This window comes from Polyergus mexicanus, unplaced genomic scaffold (genome assembly GCF_030449975.1).
Source record: "Polyergus mexicanus isolate NDT 795.1 unplaced genomic scaffold, iyPolMexi1.0 SCAF_5, whole genome shotgun sequence".
Classification (NCBI taxonomy): domain Eukaryota; kingdom Metazoa; phylum Arthropoda; class Insecta; order Hymenoptera; family Formicidae; genus Polyergus; species Polyergus mexicanus.
The window spans coordinates 11,615,741-11,634,258 of record NW_027223325.1 but is presented as its reverse complement, the minus strand read 5'-3'; the positions used below and the strand labels follow the sequence as shown (position 1 = coordinate 11,634,258).

The 18,518-nt window shown below is 35.8% G+C and overlaps 4 protein-coding genes and 1 long non-coding RNA gene across 6 annotated transcripts in view; 2 read left to right on the top strand and 3 right to left on the bottom strand.

Annotated features, from left to right (window-relative positions):
- LOC138933205 (dendritic arbor reduction protein 1) overlaps window positions 1–7,056 on the top strand; it is a 43,943-nt gene extending 36,887 nt beyond the window's left edge. The window contains 1 exon segment of the mRNA XM_070295771.1: window positions 3,578–7,056. Coding sequence (XP_070151872.1) covers window positions 3,578–3,771 — 194 coding nt within the window. The 3' untranslated portion in view covers window positions 3,772–7,056.
- Window positions 3,082–7,176, bottom strand: LOC138933206 (uncharacterized). Its single transcript, XR_011446936.1, has 3 exons — window positions 6,885–7,176; window positions 6,700–6,808; window positions 3,082–3,265 (listed from the first exon to the last, which is right to left on the bottom strand). It is a non-coding gene; the product is annotated as an uncharacterized lncRNA (long non-coding RNA).
- A 506-nt stretch (window positions 7,177–7,682) lies between these two features.
- LOC138932955 (chromobox protein homolog 5) lies at window positions 7,683–17,142 on the top strand. 2 transcript variants are annotated; one of them, XM_070295299.1, is made up of 8 exons: window positions 7,683–7,772; window positions 7,845–7,929; window positions 10,157–10,381; window positions 10,760–11,011; window positions 11,814–12,760; window positions 15,495–15,735; window positions 15,825–16,143; window positions 16,267–17,142. In XM_070295299.1, the coding sequence occupies exons 5-8, from the start codon at window positions 12,377–12,379 to the stop codon at window positions 16,292–16,294; spliced, it is 972 nt and encodes a 323-aa protein (XP_070151400.1). In that variant the 5' UTR covers window positions 7,683–7,772; window positions 7,845–7,929; window positions 10,157–10,381; window positions 10,760–11,011; window positions 11,814–12,376; the 3' UTR covers window positions 16,295–17,142. The 2 variants fall into 2 exon arrangements, with proteins under 2 accessions (XP_070151400.1, XP_070151401.1); XM_070295300.1 differs by lacking the exons at window positions 7,683–7,772; window positions 7,845–7,929; window positions 10,157–10,381; window positions 10,760–11,011 and adding an exon at window positions 11,273–11,392.
- On the bottom strand, window positions 8,004–10,353 carry LOC138932954 (tektin-B1). The gene is made up of 6 exons (XM_070295298.1): window positions 10,026–10,353; window positions 9,578–9,838; window positions 9,344–9,517; window positions 9,046–9,268; window positions 8,609–8,832; window positions 8,004–8,520 (listed from the first exon to the last, which is right to left on the bottom strand). Exons 1-6 carry the CDS (start codon window positions 10,232–10,234, stop codon window positions 8,319–8,321), a joined length of 1,293 nt encoding a protein of 430 aa, XP_070151399.1. The 5' UTR covers window positions 10,235–10,353; the 3' UTR covers window positions 8,004–8,318.
- Rpl38 (ribosomal protein L38) lies at window positions 17,130–18,323 on the bottom strand. The gene is made up of 5 exons (XM_070295303.1): window positions 18,250–18,323; window positions 18,011–18,060; window positions 17,615–17,675; window positions 17,405–17,527; window positions 17,130–17,202 (listed from the first exon to the last, which is right to left on the bottom strand). Exons 2-5 carry the CDS (start codon window positions 18,011–18,013, stop codon window positions 17,162–17,164), a joined length of 228 nt encoding a protein of 75 aa, XP_070151404.1. The 5' UTR covers window positions 18,014–18,060; window positions 18,250–18,323; the 3' UTR covers window positions 17,130–17,161.
- Window positions 18,324–18,518: the final 195 nt, after the last annotated feature.

Here is an 18,518-nt window from a genome sequence, read left to right as displayed (position 1 = left end):
TATATATATATATAATGTTATATATAATATATATAAAATTATATATACTGGGTGACTCATTTTAATCCATCCAGTCGAATATCTCAAAAACCAAGCCCGGAAGAGAAAAATGTTTCAGACAAAAGTTGTTTGGTTTCGAGGGGGCCATAAGATGGTATCATTGGTTTGACCTTGAAGAGTCATTTGAAGGTCATGTGAAGGTCAACTTTAAAATCCTAAATAGAAACCCTCAATTTTTATTTAGTATTCTTGTAGCTGACATCGAGAGCTTTCCAAAACACTATAATAAAGTATTTTTTCATTAAGTACTTTTTGAGTTATTTTATATTTTAATCTGACATATTTTGATATAAAAAATAAAATATTTTGTAAAATATTTAGTTTTCGATAATCTTACCGTAATACTTTTATGTACAGAATAATAAGACAAATCAATTAGTGCCAAAAAAAAAAAAAAAAAAATTTAAAAGATACATTGTAAATAATTTTCTTAAAAACAATTATTTTTTTATACCAATTAATTTATCTCGTTATTCTGTACATAAAAGTATTACGGTAAGATTATCGAAAACTGAATATTTTACGAGATATTTTATTTTTTATATCAAAATATGTCAGATTAAAATATAAAATAACTCAAAAAGTACTTAATGAAAAAATACTTTATTATAGTGTTTTGGAAAGCTCTCGATGTCAGCTACAAGAATACTAAATAAAAAATGGGGGTTTCCATTTAAGATTTTAAAGTTGACCTTCACATGACCTTCAAATGATTTTTCAAGGTCAAACCAATGGTACCATCTTATGGCCCCCTCGAAACCAAACAACTTTTGTCTGAAATATTTTTCTCTTCCGGGCTTGGTTTTTGAGATATTCGACTGGATGGATTAAAATGGGCCGCCCAGTATACGTATATATAATTTTATATATACAACATTGTACATATATATATATATATATATATATATATATATATATATATATATATATATATATATGAGATATATAAAAATCCATATATAATATATGATATAAAATCCATAATAAATCTAGATAATATCCATTTATATAATTTAATAATCGATCAAAGCAATTGATTTTTTAAAATTTGTCTTGGTGTTTTTTGCTTTTAGAAGCTCTTCGACGTTAAAATAATCAATTAAGTGTTATCGTCAATCGCCAAGAGACGGGTTTCGCGAGAAAGCCCGCGGTGATGGAAGAAATCTGGAGCAAAGTACGGCTAGGAAGCGTATTTGGAAAGCAACTTGTCTCCTCGAAGCGGTGCGAGCAGTCGGCTCTCGGGTGAAAGTGATCCAAAATTAACGGGGACGCCCCGTAGGTGTCGCCGGATCGGCTGATCGGCTCGGGAGACATCGTGCGCGTCAGACACGTATAACGCAACGTATCACGATATATTATGATACAGCGAATCGAGGAATTCAAAAGCGCTCTCGCAAAAATTACGTTACGTTAGGAATCGTAGCGTTTTCGGTATATTTTCAAGAAATTTCATTTAAATAAAAGAAATTATTATACATAGAACATGAAAAAAAAAAAAAAAAATCTTAGCACGTACATACTAATTGTAAGTGTAAACGTTGTCGGTGAATTTCAAATGTTATCCCGCGTACCTCGTTCCACTAAATGAATTGCATTCTCTACATTATACTGTATCAAGTATTATATATTGTATAAGTGTGCGGGTATAATGTTGTAGAGTTATATTATTTTATCATAGTGCTATGATTCACGGTGAAATTGCGATACAAAAAAAAAAATATATAATTATTACAATATTAGAGATTCAATTAGTTTTTAAGGACATTCTAAAATATAGTATATAATAAGCATTATACTTTTGTATAAAATATCTTCGTTTCCGTGAAAATAACTCGACAGCCTAAACGTGGTGTCGAGTAAGGATAAGCCCTACGATCTCGGAACGAAATTTCGCCGGGGAGTACGTACGTTTTCTCGTCGTTGAAGATTCGCGGGAGAGGAATTCTCACGTGAACGCGCGATACCGTAAATGGCGGGCGTTCGTGTGTGGTAGTAGTACCGTTTCCTTGGGCTGTGCGTCGCGTGGCGCGGCGCGAGTCTGCCAGCGCTGAATGCAACTCTCGGCGCAGGGCGGCTGCTGCGGCCGAGGACCGGTTAGGGTCGTCTCCTTATAGCGCGTGCGAGGGAGATGGAGGAGGGGGGTGGGGGGGTTGGAGGAGACGGGGAACGGGCTAGGAGGATGCGTGGGTGTATCTCTCAGCTATCGAGTTCTTTCTTCTCCTCTCATGTATATATGCTCGCCCTTCCGGCCCTCCCCGTCTCTTCTTCTGATCCCCGTCGATCCTCCGCCTCGATCGCCTTTACTCGCTCGCTTCTTACACGTCGCGTCGCGAGGAGACCTTTCGTCGCGATCGAATTTGCGAATAGCTCCTAGAGACGAGATAGATGGATAGATATAAATTACTGATGATAGATGTAATTATGCATTTCAAAAAGGTCAATCGTCTAAGTCTAAAGAAGCGGATCTTACGATCTTGAGAATTAGAATCTCAAATACGTTATATGTATTTAGCTACTCGCTAATTTGTTTATTAATTTCCCTTAACACAAAGTTGTACATGAACTTTGCAAATTATAGGCTCAATAATACAAAGATGATTTGATTCTAAACAAAGTTTTTTCTCCTTTACTTTATATATAAATATATATATATAGGATGAATCACAAGCTTATATACAGATTGTAAATTTATTCCATTCTGGCTCTGATAGCCTAAATGTTTGCCGTCATATCTTTAGTATCAATCGCACGGATGAGCCTCTTAATCCTGTCGCTCGTAAAGATAATACAATAAGCAAGGCGCGTTCTCCGATAATCAGCGAAGCTAAGCGGAATGCAGGCATGTTGGCTCGCATTAGCAGATCGGTTGCATTCGACCGATCGCTCGCTCGTTCGTTCGCTCGCGGACCGGCCGCCGCGATTGCGCTAGAATACAGGTGAGCGTGTTGCGGCATGCAGGTACAGTTAAAGGTCACACCGTGCTGCATCTCTTGCAGCTGAGAGAGGCGGACGCGCGCGCGCGCGCGCGCGCGACGGGGGTATCTTATACAGCATCCCGTAGCTCTATCTTCGCAAAGAGCGAACGCTTTGTTCTCTAATAGGTCGCCGGTCTCTCTCGAAGCAGCCCGCTCGATTCTTGATATGTATATCTCGGTACGATATTTACCCTCTTTTCAGAAAAAAGAATCCTCCGTCCGTTATAATTCTGTGAATGCAAAGAATATTTTATTAAAGATATTGTATATATATATATCTTGAACTGTGAAAGAGAATTTTAGAAAGAGAGGACAGAATAATATAACGTTGAGAAGAAATGATAAAAAAAATTTAGAGATTATTTACTTGATGAAAGTTTTCAAATCAGATATCTCGAAAAACACTTTGTTTCTTGATTCTTATACTTGTAATTTACAGAAATTGTACAGTGTGATTCTAACTAACTTAATAAAATACTCAAATGTATATGGAACTGTTATGTGTTGTTTTTATTCATTATTTGTCTTCTTGATTGTTTCAGGCGAGAAACCGTATCAGTGTCAATGGCCGGAATGCGAGTGGCGATTCGCCAGGAGCGACGAATTGACGCGGCATTACCGCAAGCACACCGGGGCTAAGCCCTTTAAATGCGCGGTCTGCGAGCGCTCGTTCGCCAGAAGCGATCATCTCGCGCTGCACATGAAGCGGCACCTCCCGAAGCAGCACACCAAGTGAAGAGCAAAAGAGCGAGAGGCAAAAAGAGAGAAGGAGAGAGACGAGCTCTTTTCTTTGCTTGCTTCCCGTTCGTTCTCGACTATCCGCGTTGGACGCGCGCCGCGCGGTTTTTCGCCATTCGGGCTTTCGGAGGCGCGGAGCTTTCGATTCGAATCCGTCAGTCGGAGAACGTCGAGCGATTCGCGAGAAATGCGTAGATATTACACGAAGAGTAAAAACTATTTTTCAATTATTATTCTCTTATTTCTAAAAACAGAACGATATCCATGGCATTATATCGCTAACAGCAATTGCATGTGTTTACATTGTTATCACGCGCGAATTTCATTTTCCGTTCGTAATCCCCCCTTTGAAGGATTATACAGGCTCAGTGATTATTTTAAAACTGATTCTTATACGATCGTTTAATCACGTTCGTTTATGTGCAATCGAATTCTCGCTCTTGCGATACGATTCCGGCTTCGGGTCCCGATCTCGTCTCGGTCCCGATTCGCAATATATTACAATATACATACATACATCGACGGAGCATCGATCGGGGCTATCTCTCGACTCCGATTGCTTCGGTTTACGTTCGTAACTCTTCAGTTAACCGATTATGACGAAACACATCCTCGGTGTGGGTGGCGATCGCGAGGATATATTTCCTCATAGCGCTATATGCTCACTCACAATCCGAGAATGAGAGAGCATTATACGATCTATACGTGTAAGTGTAGCGTCGACGAAAAAGCCCGGAGCCGAGCCGAGTCGAGTCGTGCGCGACTGGAAAAGCGAAGCCGCGTGCTCTCGCAAAATAAAAATAAAAACATTTCGCATTCTAACGATCCTTTTTACGTCGAAACCGTATTTATTTCGAAACATTATTTCGTCTCGATGTTTGTGCAAAATTTTTTTCGATCGAATCGCTCGAACAACGTAACTCCGCGCATCTTCAATTACCTTTCTTCATCTCTTTCTGTGCGTGTCGAGAGTCGCGCCTATGAAAAGGGCTAAAAACTTTTTTGAAGCAAAAAAAAAAGTGAGAGAAAGAGAAAAAATATATTTACATTTACAGATAATAACGTTTTAACTTGGATCATACGTAATTCAGAAATTCTGCTATCTTTATCCGCATATTTTTCGCGAGGTTGTTTCTTCCGCTAATCAAAAGTATGTATCTCATTCTTCTCCTACACGACGACCCGTCGCTTTGCGATATCCTCGAGTCCTCAGCGAAATGATTTGCCAGATTAAAGTATCGCTATCTCGAAGTCGACCGCGACTTCGAGACACACTGTTTGGCGTGTAAACGATCGTTTACTTGCGGTCGAGCTTAATCCGCGTCTCGCGCGCATCATCCTGCGTCGTTTTGATAGTCGTTTCGCTAATGCGAAATTCGCCGCGATATACATATTTACCGAGCCTCCTCGATAGCAGAAACAGATAGATAGATAGATAGAAGAGCGAGTATCACGCCTCGTCGTTATCACGTCCGTATGTGAGAAACGGCACGATATCGTGCGCGATGCCTTATGTACAAATTCGCGTAGAATCTTGAAGAGATAAGACGATCGATGTTTGTGTGCGTGCGTGCGTGCGTGTATGTGTGTACGGGCGAATGTTGCATCCGTGTGCTATATGCGAGTATATGTATTTATATATATACGTATTCTACACACACGCGGTAGTCTATGTATGTGCTTGTGTATACGTGTAAAAAAATAAAAAAAAAGGGGGGGGGGAAATGAAGGAAAGAAGATACGCATCTGAGATAGCCATGTGTAGCTAGTGTGTAATATTATCTGTATATTACCGCGGAGCGATGGGCCGGGAATAATTCGTTCTCACGCGTGCTCCGATCGGCCCGAGCCGATCCATCCGTCGCTCGTCATTCATCGTGCTTTGCGCGAAAGGCGTAAACACTTTCGCGTGAAAACGCAAGGGCTTGTAACGGACGAACTCATAGCGATAACCAGGGACGTAGAATTCACGTAAGGGAGTGAGAGATTTTGAGTGTCGGATTATCACTAAAAGTCTCTCGAAATAATCTTTCAAAAAAAATATCTTTATTATCTTTTTTTCTTTGTTACCTTTCTTTTTTATACATCCTTTCAACGCCCGCTACTGGATTAAGAATTCAAAAATTATTCTAAAATTTTTATACAGCAAGAGGGAATCGTTGTTGAACGTTTTACGCCAATCTTTTTAAATATATATTCTTTTTTAAAAAGAAAATATCTTTTAAACACACTATCTCCGATGAATATATTTCAAAGTCTAATTATCAACTCTCGTCTGTATATATCTTATACTGGTCTGTGTACGTTCTCGTTTAGATTTCTCTACGAAGAACAAACCTATATTTATTTCGGTTTTTTTTCCCCCTTTTTAATATCTTGTTAAGAAACTTGGACTATTAACTTCAAGCCCCAAGAAAGTTACCATCCGTCCCTGGCGCTCCGAAGACATCGCATTAGATAGAAGGAGATAGAAGAAGAGAGAGATAGAGAGAGAAAGGCGTCGGCGAAAAGCGATTTCGCGTATCTCGGACGTTCCGTTACGTTCCGATACGAGCATGTCTCACCTCGGGAGCGCGCGCAGGAGGCCAAAAATTCTGTCTATAGTCGGCGCTTTGTACACAACGCGCGAATCGTTGTAATAATGATCGATCGATCGGATCGTTATGTAGTTGCGTAGTCGAGCGTTAGACGGAAAAAGCGAAATATATATATATATATATATATATATATATATATATATATATATATATATTTATAACGTATCTATTTATATCTTTGTCTATCCGCCTATCCTATCTCGTCATCGCATCTTTCCGAATCGATTCCTTCGAGTCGTCGCCGTCGTTTAATCCTTCACTCGTGTCCCAGTCGCGACACGTGTTTTTTTTTTTTTTTTTTTTTTTTTTAATTTTGCCACCCGATTCACCTCGTCTCCTTTCCGTCTTTCCTTCTTCCTTTTCTCGTCTCCCTCTCCTCTCCTTTTATTCTCTCGTCGTTGATAGTGGTTTATCCGCTCCTAGCTTGTCCTCCACCCACTGTCGAGAGAGATCGACTTTTTATCGATTACTCTTATCTTATATATATATATATATATATAAATGCGAAATATACCTCATTTTTGCAAATATGCAGTAATAGAGTCGACGAGCGCCGCTTTAAAGCGCATATCAAATTTGTACGCACCTCTTCTTACTCTCGACTTCTTGCGGTCTGTCCATAATGTTTACGCTGTAATTTGTGTGTTGTGTAATTTAAATATACAATGATATATCTCTCTGTAATGATACGTATTATTCCGCATTGTTTTTCGCTCGTTCCAAATACTCACGAATAACGCACTTTTTAGAAAAGTAAAAATTAAAAGAAAGATTATATATTACGCACTAGATACACACGAAAATATAAATTCAAAAAACTAAACTCTATTTTGTGGCGTTCTTGTGGCAATAGTAACAAAATAGTATGAAATATTGCCACAGGAGCGCCACAATTTCAGGGACACTGGTGCCATCTGTGGTTCTCATCGCACTTTAAGATAAATTCATTCTTCTTCAGAGGGCAGCACTTTACAAGTTATCTTCGCGCCGTATTTTTATGAGGACTCTAATATTTCGATAGCCAGTAACTTTCCTCGTGCGATAATGAAATGCTTCGATTATCGATAAAACAGATATATTCACTGTATTTTTACCGTGCTCGATTTTGTATGTGAGAGAGAGAGAGAGAGAGAGAGAGAGAGAGAGAGAGAACTAATTTCTTTGAATAAATATTTTTTTCCAAGTGTTCTCTAAAAATTTTCAGAGGTTGACGTACTTTATGGAGAAGCGGTACTAACATAAGATATAATCTTCGAGAAAAGAATCGAGATAGTTGACGAGAATTAAATTCTGTTCGTCTTACGAAATAAGTTAGATTAGTTTGTGTTCACGAGTCGAACACGTATTGGATGCTCATGCGTTTTAAACTTATAAGCATTAATGTTAATCGTTTCCTCTTTGAGTAAGCAATTATTGATCATGTGAGCATCTAAAGCGAATTTATTCTATATTTATCAAATGTTGAATGTTTCAGAAATGTCTCTAAGAAACCAGCAAAGGGAGACGCAACAAGGAATCTTTCAATTTTATAACAGATGATGAAAACGTAATGTGAAAAGGTAACATGAAAAGGTATTTTTATTATAAAAAGAAAGAAAGAAAAAAATATATATATATATACAGCGAGTTATATATTACATTTATATCTGCTGATTGCCAGAGAAACAAAATGTACAGCTTATCGAGTATTATTTCTGAACCAAAAATTATTTCTATCACAGGTAGTTAGTTTACAGCTGCTTGAATTCAAATTAATGCCTCTTTGTTTTAATATAACTTTAATCAAATACATTCACTTTTTTGTATGTTATAAATATCTGTTTATAAAGATAAAAAATTGACAATATTACAAAATCTAAAAATATTAAGTATGATAGAGCTTTCTACAAAGTTACCGTATTTTAAAAAAGAAACTGGGAGTGAAATACAGGCAGATAAAACAAGCAAATTAAGGTTCTAGCGGAATTTCTTTCTCCATGCGTGTTAACACAATATTACGGTTTGTCTCATTAGGTAAACTTGATTTGTCCCATGTCTTTAGCATTGATCTCGTGTCTAAACACATGACATCAGTGTTTAGAGAGTGCTGTTTATCATCCAAATTCTTGTCGATACGTATAAGCAAAGATTCTAAACTATTGTAGCTCGCTCTGAAAGATAAATTTAATATCGCGCTTAGGAAAATGAATGCTGAACGATCAGTAATGATCAACCATGATATCAGACACAAATACATACTTTGCATGTTCGATAGTCTGAATCAAATCCTCCTTAGTCTGTTTTAATCGCAGAACTTCATTCTTCAATCCTAATTCAACTTCATCCGTACAAAGTTCTGAGCCAAGTCGATACGCACGATTTTCTAATCGTGTTTCGACGCATTTTACCACTTTTGTTTTATTCATCAATGCTTTTTCTAACTCAATTATTTCTTTTCCTAACATTTCCATTTCCTTCTGTACCTATTTAGATTAAAAAATGCAGATGAGAGAAAATATCCTTTTTTTCAATATTTCTTCTATGTGATTATTATTCATTCTTCTAATTTTTTATTCTGTTTAAATTAAAAATTAATAACTTCATTAGCGTAAAATTATAAAATTAGCTATTATTCTATCTATTTATATTAAAATCTTCCAAAATCGAGGTAAAAAGATACGATTGACCATAAACACCTTGAGCTTCTGCCATTCCATTTCATTCCTAGCTTTTTGTGTTTGATAAATCCTCTTTCTCAAAGTGTAATCCGTCGCATCTTGTTGAGCTTTGATATCATTCTGCGCGCATTCCTTCATTACGCGCATAGCTTCGCGAAAAGTGTAACCGTCACTCAGTTCCTTGTCGGCTAACATTTTTAAACGTTGACATCGGTCCAACCAAATTTCGTACGTAATAGAACTATAAATATATGATACTAGATTACTAATTAGCTGCAATAATAATCATATAATATATGAAAAAGTAATACTTTACTCCGTTTTTTCGGTAATTGACACTCTCGGCTTGTAGCTTATGTTTGCACAAGTCTCACTCAATTCGAGATTTTCCTTGTCTATTCTAATAGTTTCATTTTTATCCTCTATATCTAAGCTTAGCTTAAATTTCACGTCCTCCAAATGATTTAACTTTTCCCACGCGGCCTGTGCTCTGCAATACATAAACGAAGATATAAGAAACTTTTTGTATCATCATCAGTATGATAATCACCTGTTGGTCAACGTTTCTTTAACATTGGCGATCGCGCAGAGTTCCTTCTTCAGCTCGACATCAGTCTCGTCATACGTGAGCTCGGTACCTCTACGGCAATCCCTTATCGAAATGCACTCGCTGACAATTCGTAGGGGATGGTCTATGCTTTCAATTTCCTTCTCCGTATCGGCCTTCTCATCGCTTAGCATACGTGTTTCGATTAATAATTTTTGTAACAAGTCTGCCAGCGTGTCTTTCCACCTTGATAATTCTGTCACTCTGCCAAAATAAAATATTACGTCGGAAAATTATGTTTCTTCTCATAAATATCGATTGAAATCGATTTGAACATATTTATTAGAACTAGAATTAATTGTGTGTATGTAGAGATAAAAAAACCGATAAAAATTCGATTATTTTTTTTTATAGTGTTTACGCTAATGATGTTAAATAATTTGCATCACACCTGTCCATCAATCGAGTATTATTTATATAAGTGTCCCATTTCGTTGTCACGTTCCCCTCCGAACGCACACTTTTGCCTGAATTCCGTAGTTGACAGGCCTCGATTCGTCTAATGTCCGCGCTTCGTCGCAGCTCCCATTGCTTGGCGTACCAATCCGGCAGGCCGATATGAGGTAGAGGCTTCTCATAAGTACTCACGAATTTGGCCATGCCGATTCGTTTGGCAAAAGAAAAATGAAAATGAAGCCGATGAAAAGCAAAGGAAAAAGTGTTCCACAAGTACGTTGATAAGAAGCGTTTCGATCGCAGCTTGCAACGTTGTCAGGACAACGAGGCAAGACAAAGCAAGCGAAATTGGTGTGTATTGTGTGATTATTCTCTGCTATATCTTCTTGATTTTTCGAAACGAACGACGAACTGGATCTTGAGAGTATTAACATCATGCTTTCATCCAATTTGATAATTAAATCTGGAAATTTATATATTTTTAATATCATTAATTGTATCGATTAAAAAATTTAGACTTTGACGACATTGACAAAAAATTAAATTATATTAATTTTTTTTAATTTTAAAATTTATCTTTCCAAATTCTAAAAAAAAAAAAAAAAAAAGTCAGATTTTTGTTATCAGTATCCTTCAATTGAATTAAATCGATATAAGAAGAGCATATTAGGCGCTCTTTTGAATCCACAAATTAATTTAAAAAATCCTCATCCTTTAAATTATCTCCAGATTTGACAGATACGCTGCAGGTCATCTATGAGTTCGGGTGAGAAAGAAGAAAAGAAGATAGTTTACTTGATCGTGTTACCCTAGCCGCGCAAAAATTCGCACGAAAAATTTTGGATGGAAGTCGGTGAAATATTATCGATCGCTTAATATATCGATGTCGTATTCAAACTACTCCATTGTTTCCGGTAATATTCATAGTCAATATGGCCGCTTCGTGCAGAGGCCAGTAAACGGTAGGAGACGTCGTTAGAGGTACAGTAGAAATTTAATTTAATCTTGGGCATCGATTGCATTTTTCAATAATTTTCATTCCGCTTCCTGCAAAAATTGTCAGCAGCTCTCGTTTATTTCATCGATTTGTCGAAATGATTGTTCGATTCCTTTCACGAGTATGTGAGAAAATACGTCGCAAAATAAATGTGCTCGTTTCACCTACACTCGTACACGCGTTTTTACACTCTTGCACTTCTTGCGTTCAAAACTACACGAGTATATATTCAGGCTTTGCGAGGAAAAAAAGAGAAAAGAGATAGAGTGCAGTAGCTAAAATTACACGGAATTTGTCTAAGTATAAGGAATGGGAGAAAGTCAATCGATAATCAGATCGAACAACAGAAGTTGCCGACAATTTAGGTGAGAGAAAATTGTTATGAATAATTACTGTTCAAAATAGAGCCGAGAAGTATCGAAATGTTGAAATTAAAACAAGTGCACAGCGTTCGACATTTTATCGAATATTTAATATTTAATATCGTTCAGTTATCGATTAGTATAAATTTAATATATTTCGCGAAGAAATGCATCTCTTAAGAAGAAGTTTACTTTGTAGAAGACACGTAAATTTTTAAATACATCAAAAGACATTTATCTTTTCATAAAATTGGATATCTAATTTTTCATATAACAGATCAATTTTCAATGTTTATAAAAAATTTCAGCCTTTTGAATCGAACTTCTGTACAAACGTATACGAGATATAAATGCAACACTGTTAAAAAAAAATATTAAATAATTATCAATATCGGCAAGTAACATTAACATTGTATTTTTATAGACTATCGACCCCATAATTAAACCTGAGATTAATCGACGAAATTGCACTGGATCGACATCGAAAAGATCGCCGTTGCCAGAACTTATTATTACATACGGTATATTGCATGTTCACGCATGCGCGTGAAAGAGAGGATAACTCTCCTACCCGCGGAAAGGTTTGTCCCTCCATCTCTGATAACGTTATATTCTCCTGTACTCTCTCCACCAATACATTGGAGTGTGCGTGTACCGAAAGCGCGTCTCGCGGCGAGTTATAAAAGCAAGAATGTGCACAAGAGCGTAATCTCGTCTGAGCGTAAACTCTATTGAAACGGTTTAGAGCGCGGCGGGAAGAGAAAAAGAAAACATCGACGGAGTGTGCGAGGAAGGAAGACAGAGAAAGAGTGTGTGAGAGAGAGAGAGAGAGAGAGAGAGAGAGAGAGAGAAAGGAGGGAAAAGACGCGGAGAAAGAACCGCGTCCCGGGGCTTACCGTGTGCTCATAGTGTTCGCGAATTGTTAAGGAGGAGCCCTTCCGCCTTCACGCGGAAGGATCGCCGCATCAACAATATTACGGAGATATCATGCGTCGGCTTAGCATGAAAAACAAGCGTAGAAAGTCCGAGACTACGAGCGAGAGCGAGTCGGAGGAAAATGGCGGCACGCGGACAGCCACCGAGAACGCTGGTAATGGCGAGACGCAGGCCGGCAGGAACAACAACTTGTCCGCCATGCGTAAAGGCGCCTCGAAGAAACGCTCGCTACGCGGCGCACCGGTGCAAAAGTCGACGGCGCACACGGACGACAGCGTCGCGACGGACGATTCCGAGGCGGAGGAGCGGGAAAACGGCGAGAAGTCCGCCGCCGGTCAAAAGTCCTCGCCTAACAAACGTAGACGGAGAGAGGATCAGAAAGCGTCCACGTCGGCCCGCGAGGTGGACAAGTCCGATGTCGACATCGAATACGAGGTGAGGTTCTACACGTCGAGCTTTCGCGCCCACCGATCGACGCCAGTTACGTTATACAATAGCTGCGTTCGGCGGAAAAAGCAGCTTTGCGATTGTTGTAAATTTTTTTGATACGATTGGTTGTCCTTAGTTCCTGCCGAATCTAAATGTATAAACCAATCATATTAAAGAATTTTGCAACGGTTGCAAAGCAGTTTTTTCTGCTGAACGCGCGGTCATTAGCGACGAATAAACAACGACCGACTTTACAATAAACAGGATCGTTAAATAATTCAATTTGTTATGTAACCGGTATCTAGATATTGTTTAACTTTTACGAAGTCTGTTTACTTGAAAATTATTGAGGTCTGTACACACTATATATATATATACTGGGTGGTCCATTTTAATCCATCCAGTCGAATATCTCAAAAACCAAGCCCGGAAGAGAAAAACGTTTCGAACAAAAGTTGTGTGGCTTCAAGGGGACCATAAGATGGTGACAATGATTTGACCTTGGAAAATCATTTGAAGGTCATGTAAAGTCAACTTTAAAATCTTAAATGGAAAGCCCCATTTTTTATTTGGTATTCTTGTAGCTGACATCGAGAGCTTTCCAAAACACTATAATAAAGTATTTTTTTATTAAGTACTTTTTGAGTTATTTTATATTTTAATCTGACATATTTTGATATAAAAAATTAAATATCTCGTAAAATATTTAGTTTTCGATAATCTTACCGTAATACTTGTATGTACAGATTAATGAGACAAATCAATTAGTACTAAAAAAAGAAAAATTGTTTTTAAGAAAATTATTTACAATGTATTTTTTCAAACTTTTTTTTTTCCATAATAGGGATAATACCTGATATAAGATGAATTGGCAAACACTGATTTCGGTTAGGCTTTATTAACATATTATTAATACATTGTATTTACATATGTGGATTATAAGTCTATGGTTCTGCTCTTTTTTTTCTACGCAGTAAACATCATGGCGCGAAAAAAATGCACGATATACGTGCAGTTAAGCGATGTTTACAATAGGTGTAGTAAAGCCCGTATCAGAACAAAAGGGACTAAAGTTTCTTTGTTCTGATTGATTAAATTTCAATCTTGAATCTTCACATCTTAAGCCTTAAGCTGTAAGGAATTGATCGATGACAGTTGAATGTGAGATGAATAATCGAATATGACTGGTTAATTTCTTACGGCTTAAGGCTTAAATTCTCATTGTAGACGCCGCTTTAAGGCCGTGATACAAAAAAAAACTTAAGACTTAAGAATTTCATCCATATGGAATTTTCAGCGTTGCTCGAGGCCATCACACACAAAATTTTGTAAGGACATAAGACGTAAGCATAAGAAAATTGACTAATCCCAATCAAGTATTGGGCTTTCCGTAAAAGTGGAAGGGTTATGGACAGCCAAATACTCGATTGGGATTGGTCCATTTTCTTACGTCCTTATGGAATTTTGTGTGTGAAGGCCTTTACGTTTTAATCTGGCTGCTTTACTGTTCGATCGTGATTGGTCAATTCGTCTTAATTTTTTTTTATGTGCCACGGCCCTTAAGCCCGTATCAGACTACGCATTGAAAACTGAAGATTGGAGATTAAAGATTGGAATTTGACTAATCAGAAGAAAAGAAACTAAAATTTCTTTGTCCTAATTGGTCAAATTTCAATCCAATCTTCAATGCATAGTCTGATACGAGCTTTAGTAACAGCCGTATTTTGTAATTATATAGGGTGTCCTAAAATTCGTAGATCACAATATGGGAAAAAACAAGATAATAACTCTGCCAGACTCTTCATTTTCAAAAAGTTATTTTTCGAATGTAAATAAACTTTTCTAAAACTTGATCCCTCTCTTCCATTACTTTACATTTGCCATTTTATGTATGCATAAAACTGTCTACATAGTAAGATTGTATTATATCGTGCTTTCTATACATACAGGGCGCTTAAACTATTAATCAAGATAGTCCAAGCATGAATTGTTGTTATCTCTCTCAATATAGATTGATAGGAAATTTTTGTTTACATCTGTAATTATATATTTACTTAACTATTGGTGTGTTGATATTATGTTTCATCGCCGTCGAAAGAAGCAGGAGATTAGATAGCGTTTTGTTTTAAAAACGCACATATACATTCTGTCTTTCATTCGTTTTTTCACTCTATGCACAATCATGAGTTACAATTTATTAAAATATAATTAATCATAAACAATAGGAATTCTGTTTGAAATGTATTATGATGTATTCAAGCGAGTTATTACTGTTAATCTAATTCGTTATATTGTTTTATTATTTGTTGGCATTTTATACATCAATTATATGATAATGTAAAGTTTCATTACTTAATATATAGAATGAAAAATTATGAATGAAAATAAGATTATATGAACATGATTATATATGTAACACTTTCATTCGCAAATACAAATAGAACTAGAAAGTAAAGAAAAATTAAAAATAAAAATATATATTTTGATTATATTTCAAAAAAGCTACTTGAAATAAATAGTTGCAGACTTTATTATTTATTTTTCTGTAAACTTTCCTGTTATATTTTGATTTGAGAATTTTGGGAGAGACACTCTTTATATTCAAAATAGTTTACCATAAATAATTAATAATCAACAATGTTTTGCAAATAACTGTAGACGCTGTAAATATATGCTTCTTTTATCTTTGTTTAAAAAATCTGGAAAATATGAAGCTAATACAAATATTTTTTTCTTTCAGGTAGAAAAACTTCTCGAAGTTCGTGCTAATAAAGGGAACCGACAGTTTTTGGTACGATGGAAGGGTTATGGAGAATCTGGTGATACTTGGGAAAACGAGAAGGATCTGAATTGCCCTCAATTAATAGAAAAGTTTTTAGCTAAAGAAGAGGAACAGGAGACAAAATCGCCAAAAACTGGATCGACGAAAACAGACAAATCGAAAAAGTCGAAAGGGTCTCTGAAAAAACAAAATGAGAATGGTATGTCACTCTTGTCATTAATCATTTTATCTTAAAATATTCATTATAAAAATAATTCTATTTATATGTATATATAAATCATTTTCTAGACGAGCAAAACAATAAAGATGATAAAGAAACTTTGAAGGAATTTGAGGTAGAAAAAATAATCGAGGTACGTTTTAAAAAAAATGGCATGAAAGAATTTTTAATCAGATGGAAAGGGTTCAGTCCTGCTGACGATACATGGGAGCCCGAGAAGAATCTGAATTGTTCGGAACTCATCGCTAAATTTATGCAGAAGGTGGAAAAAGCGAAGACTCAGGAAATGCGCGAACTCAGGGCAAATCGGGTGCATACCAAACGATACACTTTGTCGACATGCGACCACGGCAGGAGATTATCAAAACGTAATAAAGATAAGCAAAGGTACTTATATTCTGTGCTCATTATATGTAAGAAACTACTTTAAATCAATTGTCATGGCTACAATAAATTAGTTTCTTTAATTGCATTGTATTAGAAATAAAGATCTATATTTTTTTTTTGCAGGACAACTTATCATGAATGCGATGAATAAAAAACGTCGTGGTCCCAATATCTGTATTTTATTCAAAGAATTTACTTTATACATATAGTCTGTAGTTTTACAAGAGAGAGAATTAAGAGCGTTTTGTGAGAGAAAGGAACCAAAAGAAATATATCAAAACATGAATAATTTGCTATATATGATACTAGAGATTATAACAGTACGTGATATATACACATCCTCTCTTTGAAGAAGTGAAGAGTCATATGAATAAGATAGATGTATGTGTGGATCAGTCTGTATATACGTCATGCTATTTACACTTTCTTTCTTCAGGAACGCTTATTATATATGAATTGCATATAGATAATTGAACAACAAAAGCAGCAATCTCACATTTTAATATTGTAACATTTTTGCAAAATGGGCAGACAAATTTCATATAAAAGATATTGTATTTAAATAACATTTTATGTACAATATTGTGTCTTTATAAAGATTGCAACTATAACTTTCTTGAGAGGAAATCTTAATTATTATTTCAAAAAATTAAATCTTTTTGAATAAATATATATTACAATAAGCATAAGATGTTAGAAAAGAAGCATGAGGCAATATTACATTGCAAATAATTTCAATTACAAAATATAGTCGGCAATCTTGGTAAGTTTATCATATACGCAAATAGATGTATATATTTGTAGATCTGAGATAAAATGAATTGTTTTGCCGATTAAGTCTTTTCCCCCATTGAATATTTGTTTAAAATTTTGATGACATGTAATTGTAATACAATATTCTCCACGATATATTTTTCAAAAATTTTTGAAACTATTGACGGATAGAGGGGCAGGATTGATAGCTATAAGGAAATTAAAGAAAATGCTAGTGTTTAAGAAGATAGTTTAATTATTCATTTTATACACGTTCGCTCCTCTTTACTTCCTTTACTTGTAAACCTAGAAATATTTTAATTATATTATAATTATTGCAACTAAGCTTGAGAAAATAGCTTGAATTATTCACAAAAATTAAATGATTTTGTAATAAATATATATAAGAATATGACAAAGGAAACGTTGGGAGGTACTATTATATCGTGAACACAATTTCAACTAAAAAATACAATTGGCAATCTTTCTCTTATAGAATTTGTTATACCTGGTGGTAAGGATTGCTTCAGCTTTTCAGCCTTCTCCTTATCGGTAATGACAAGAGTGTATAAAAATCTGGAGCAGCGAACTTTAAACTTGACATTATCAGCATTTTTCTTAATTTTCACAGCTGAAAGGAAAACAACAAATCAATTACACCATACAAGAATGAAAAGAAGATATATATATATATATGAATTAATAAAGATATATTTACACTTTGCATCTTTCCTCCTGGCTTTCAGAAGAAAGTCCTTGATCTCTTTGATTTCTCGTGGCTAAAGATAAAAAGAAAAATTATTCACATTATTCTTTCGTTCAGTCATTTAACTAAAGCCCATATTTATAGACTATATATTAAATATTAAAATTAAATCGATCAAGATAAGAAATGTTAGTTCCTTTTGTTCAGATAAATAAAAAATTCCAATCTTTAATCTTCAACGTACAGTCTAATACGAAAGTAACGATCAAAAAAACTTGCTTTGAGGTTATCTTATCACAGATTTAATATTTCAATGAACCATACATCAAGTATAAATTTTTATACGTGTCCAAAAAGAAAACCTAGTAAAACGTAGTCAAGTAATACGGCAAATACTTATTTATTTACCATATTTAGCAGTAGTTTGCAACTCTGTTAGTGTAATTCGGCAGACAGGTCTGTAACATAGAATGGAAATACTGTGAGAAACATGTGGTAAAACGCAAAACGGTTCAGATATCAAATTCAGGTATAAAATAGCATAAACTTTCGAGCGTGCGCGAAATAACGTTTTAGCTAAACGATAAACGATGAGGAGTGAACGAAACAGATACGAAATACATTTTATAAGAACGCGTTATGCTCACCCTAAGACACGCTCGGCGGAAAGAAAAAGAAACGACGCTAACAATCGCGATCAGTCGGTGTCTCTGGGCGCGTTCCACTTAACGACCGCGATGCTCGCGAGCATCATCTGTCTTTGTTTAACATTCGGCGAACAACAAGGATAAAATGATACCGTGAGCGTTGCGGTCGTTAAGTGGAACGCGCCCTCTATAACAGGTCAATCAAATCAGCAACTGAATTCAAGCTAGAATGGACGGTAGAATTTAGATAAGAATTCAGAGAATAAATA